General features: G+C 42.7%; 1 protein-coding gene across 1 annotated transcript; it reads right to left on the reverse strand.

The window, feature by feature from the left end:
- Window positions 1-1,343: 1,343 nt before the first annotated feature.
- On the reverse strand, window positions 1,344-5,031 carry LOC142398375 (somatostatin receptor type 5). Its single transcript, XM_075482344.1, has 3 exons — window positions 4,399-5,031; window positions 2,902-3,278; window positions 1,344-2,862 (listed from the first exon to the last, which is right to left on the reverse strand). Exons 1-3 carry the CDS (start codon window positions 4,803-4,805, stop codon window positions 2,555-2,557), a joined length of 1,092 nt encoding a protein of 363 aa, XP_075338459.1. The 5' UTR covers window positions 4,806-5,031; the 3' UTR covers window positions 1,344-2,554.

Here is a 5,031-nt window from a genome sequence, read left to right on the forward strand (position 1 = left end):
TCTCAGAGGGAGCCTTTGTGAGAACAGAAAAGAAAGTCTATTGTAGTTTTGAGACACGAAGGTTGTACCTTTAGTGAACTTTCCAAAAAGCTCAGAATATCTGTGCGTACAGTTCAGAACACTGGCCCAATTGGCATCAGTTCACTGCCCTATAGCTGCAGCATATAGACGACATGAACAGTATGGACAATCCTGGCATGTTTGCATGGCAGAGATGAGAGAAAGAAACCACTCCTATGCCCCGAAAACAAGAAGAAGAAACCGAAGTGGGCCACACTGTTTATGTAGCACTCAGGATGACTGGAATAAAGTCTCACAGATCGACAGTTCAAAGTTTGAGATCTTTAGTTTAAAGCTCCGTGTTTATATCATGAATATGTTTCTAGAATGATTCCTCTGTGCATAACCATCACTGAGACGCACAGAAAAATGTTCAACCAACATGTATGTCACGCCATCTTGTAGTGACGTGCTATACTTTTGGGAACTTATTTGATTGGTTCCAACTTTGTCAGGCAGCAAGACAGTAACCCCAAGGACACCTCTAGGCTGTGCAAAAACGGTGACCACGCTGATTTCAAGAAGCAGGAACATTACTTGGCAATTTTTGGTCAGCAAAATGCGACAGAGTAGTCCTATATGTAACAGTTTATTATATACTGTAGAGTATTCATCATTGGCTGGCAGGGGGTGCCGTTGTTGTGCTGAGTTATGGAAAGTGTCAAACTAACATCCTTGTGCAGGTTTTCCCAGCAGAGCAATGCACTGTAACAAGATGAGCAGTGTTATATGACAGTGCTACTACTGTTACGGCTGATCGGTGTGTCACAGCACGATGCCCTAAAAACCTTTGGCCAGGATGGCCATTATTGCATTTTCTGATCATTTTGAATGTCAGTAAAATTTACTGAAAACATATGCAGCAAAACTTGTGCATTCATACTTTTACTTTTGGAGGATACTGTAATTCCTTAATTTAAAAGAGCTGTTCATAAGGAATTGTCACATTTGAACAGAGCTTATCCTGCCCTTTGAGGTTCCGTGTATCCAAAGTTAGTCAGCTGTAACTTCATATTTAGAATACAAACATCAGAATACTACTGACATGCTCATTTAACTCTACAAGAAAGCAAATCAGTACATACCCAAACTGTTGAACTATTGCTCAACAAGTCTGTTTAGTTCCGATAAAAGTACAAGACATCTGCACTTTAGTTGCAAAACAAACCATCATATATGTTGAACACAAACAGACTTTCCAGCACGCAAGAGTGTGAGAAACACATTTTATTTTTTTTATCTGGTAACCAAAAAACACAAGCACAAAAAGATCGTACACTGCAGGCTGTTGGGGTCTACTGAAGGACACATGCACATCTCTGTCCAGGTCCATCATTCATCTTTACATACTTAACATGCAGTATTTGTGAGTCCCGCACATACACTGTTTCAGGGCAGCTCAAGTGATTCTAATGTCACGATAAATTTAAAACTCTGCTTTGCTTATCTGGAAATAAATAACCTGACAAAAAAATAAATAAATGAAAAAAGATTTCCAATTACTATGTCTCGGCCAATTCATCAAACAAAGCCCCTGACCACAGCAAGTACATGACTTGCCCTTTGCGTTGTGATATTAAACCACTCCGGATGCAGATGGGTTTCACTTGTTAAGAAGTCATTTCCCCACTGCTGATGTGATCTTTGTGTCAAACCTTCACTTAATGGGCACTTCTCATCATTCAAGTTCAGAACTAAACAAGTCAGCTTCCATTAATGTTCGTCATAAATCAGGCCTCTTTTCACAAGGTTATTAATATGACACTAAATTCACACACTATTGCTTCTTGGCTTTACAGGGAATTTTGCAGGGAGGCAGCATCCCCTCCGCCAGGGCGCTCAGTAAAGGGGTTATAAGGTGGCACAGGTTGCTGTGATGCACTAGATGCTTTGTAATGATGCCCTTTCGAAACTCTTTCAAACACAGCAGAGCAAAGCCATTATTATATTTTTTTTGTATTGCAGTTATTAGATGTGTTTAAAGCTCCACAGGGAGTTTGGTTATCTCAGGACATAGCAGATGTCCTTCAGACACTGAAAGAGGCTGTAAAGGATTGTCTGTTCAGGTCCCATGTGGGAGGTTAAATACATATATCTAAGTTCAGTGACCTGGATTTAGAATGATTATATGAGCTATGATTTAAAGGGAAATTGCTTTGTTTGGCTTTTCAAATTTCACTTCATTCAGCTCAGATTTCCTGCTCTCCTCCACTCTGACAGTTGGCTTTTGCTAGGACAATGAGTTGTTAAGTGACTCATGGATATAAAGCTTGTGTTTTTATGGCCTATAATGCATTCTGTTTACGATACACTGTCATCTATCTGAGAGCTTAGTGCACTGTTGCCAACAGCGTTGTATGTATGCACTATGTACTGCACAGACTAATGCGTACTGTAAAAAGCATGCTCTGAATCATACATTTGGTTTTCAAGTGTTTTTTGAATGACAAATGTGGACAGTATTGTGCTGTGAGTGAGCACAGCTGTGGGACTTTTATTGAGTCAGTCTATTTGTCAGGGTTTGGCGAGTGAGTGAGTGTGCAGGAGGATGAGCCATTGGCAGGCATGTTGGAGGAGCCGGAGCGACACGCCATCGCTGCACAGGTTTTCTCTCGAACTGCTCTTGAAAGAAAGAAGGCAGAAGAGCTCTCAGCTGACGTACGGCCGGACGTGACAACAGGAAGTACAGCGGAGGGTTCCAGCACGGCGCCAGGCACACCAACAAAATGGCCACTAAGGACGCCACTTCCCACAGCAGGGTCACCCTTGTAAGCGTTTGTTGGCTTGGCCCGGGTGGGGTGCCTGACAAGTGCAAAGGAGGCAAAGTTGAAAATAGCCTACGCCCAAATCTGCTTATGGGAGAAGCTGCCGAACTAACGTGAGGGGACATGACATTGACAAACTCTAGTGCATAGTATGGCAACCAGCTAACTGCAAAAACCAGTGTTGAAGCAATGAGCAGGGCGGTAGCTTTCTTGTTGCGTCTGTCCGCAGCCAGCGTGCCCCTGCATCTGTGGAGGTGAGAGATGATGAGGCCACAGTTGATGGCAATGCACAGAAGAGGGGCCACATAGTAAACCAGGAAGGCAGGAACCAGGAAGAATAGCCACTCTTCTTGGCCAACTGACCACGTGCATCCGCCATCAAAGTCAATATAGGTGACCTTTGGTAGTGCCATTGTTACTGAGACCACCCAAATGGCTACCACAGTACATAACCTGTGGGAGAGGGAGATAAAGAAGCGGTTAAGAATGATTTTTATTTCATGGAGGAAGACTGGTTATGTAGCATAACAGTAGTTTCCACTGCCAATGTGTCAGTGCTTGAAGTAATTTTCCTGTTAAGTTGTAGCAAAGCAGAAAGAGGATGAAAGGCTAGAGTTCATGTTCTATAACAGACCAGCAACATATTTGTCTTTTTATTGCATTAAGTTGAAGATCACCGCCAACACCGGTCTCATTTTTCTCATGGTAGTTATTAATCTTGTGGTGTTGTTCCCAGTGTCCAGATAACTGCCAGTGCTCCAAGGTATAACAAAGGGGAAATTAATCATCCAAATAACTAGACAAATATTCTAAATGTCCTGTTAAGCAGAAATTCTTGAGTCATTTTTCAACATTAGGAACTTCTGAGCTCACGTCAGTTGTATTAGTTTCAACTGAACCGCTAATGTGCAGTTCCTGAATTAAACATCTGACTGTGAATTATTTGACCTGCGGTCCTGTACACACAGAGGTATTTTAATGACCGCAGATTCTTCTATGTGTTTGCGTTCATGCCTTCCCCAGTGAAGACTCTGACTGTAGGACTGGTGTGGAATGGAAAAAGAAGGTTTTTTGACTTGCAATGGCAGATTGTGTGAATGATGCAGAATTTTCCCTGCTTCCATTAAAGCAGGTATGATCCCATCCCAAGATGGTCTTTAGTTATGTCTTTATGGATGTCTTAATTCTTCCCATTTTGTTAAAGGATCCAACCTGCCATGAAACTAATGAGCCCCTGGACCACATTCAAGTGGAATTCATTTTAGGTTAACACATCTCTAAAGATAATTCACACAGGGAATTACAAATAAATTAAAATTTAAAAGAATGCTGGTTAGGAGCACGACAAATATTCATTTTGGCACCCTTCCAAGTCCCTTGACTAGAAATATATGAACATTTTTGCACTTTGCTCCAAGTGGTAGTATCACAAAGACATCCTATTCAGTGGCATCAAAACTGATTTTACCAAAATGTTTTGAATTAGAGAATCATTATCAATCATTTGTGATGTCGTGACTAAATAGATTCAACACACAGAGGACCTGATCTTTATCATTTTTACAACACTCACACTTGTGTCAGACTAACAGGTGGCCGCGTCCGTGGTGCAACGATGCGATACCTCAGCACTGAAAACACTGCCAGGCTGAAGATCTCCACTCCTACTGTCACTGAAGTCATGAATCCAAGGAGGACACAGGTAGCACCACCGAGCTCCCAGTTCTGGAAACTGGCACCCAGAAGCACGCAGGGCAGGGTGAGAAGAGCGCCCAGGTCTGCAAGACTGAGGTTGAGGAGGAGTATGGAGCTTGGCTTGGAGCGACTGCGGGGGTTTTTCACCAGCACCAGCCACAGCAGGAGGTGACCCCCGACCCCCACCAGAAGAGAGATCAGGCTTACCATTGGCAGCACCGCGGTGAAGGAGATGGTGGTGTTGGTGGAGACCACGTTGAAGAGGAGGTTGACAATGGCAGGCATGACAAAATCTGAGAGTATAGCCCTGTGATACAGGGCAGGAGAATAGCTGAGCAGAAGAGGTAAAGAAAGCAAAGATGGAGCATGTGGATATGTAAAATCAAAGTTGTGTAATTCTCAGAGATAACATTGTGGATGAGGAAGAAAAGTAGAGGGAAAATAGTAAAGTACAATGTGAATAAATTACAAATGAGATCCGACAAGAGCAGCGCAGCGCAGAGATGTTCAC

Source organism: Odontesthes bonariensis, chromosome 14 (genome assembly GCF_027942865.1).
Source record: "Odontesthes bonariensis isolate fOdoBon6 chromosome 14, fOdoBon6.hap1, whole genome shotgun sequence".
Taxonomy (NCBI): Eukaryota; Metazoa; Chordata; class Actinopteri; order Atheriniformes; family Atherinopsidae; genus Odontesthes; species Odontesthes bonariensis.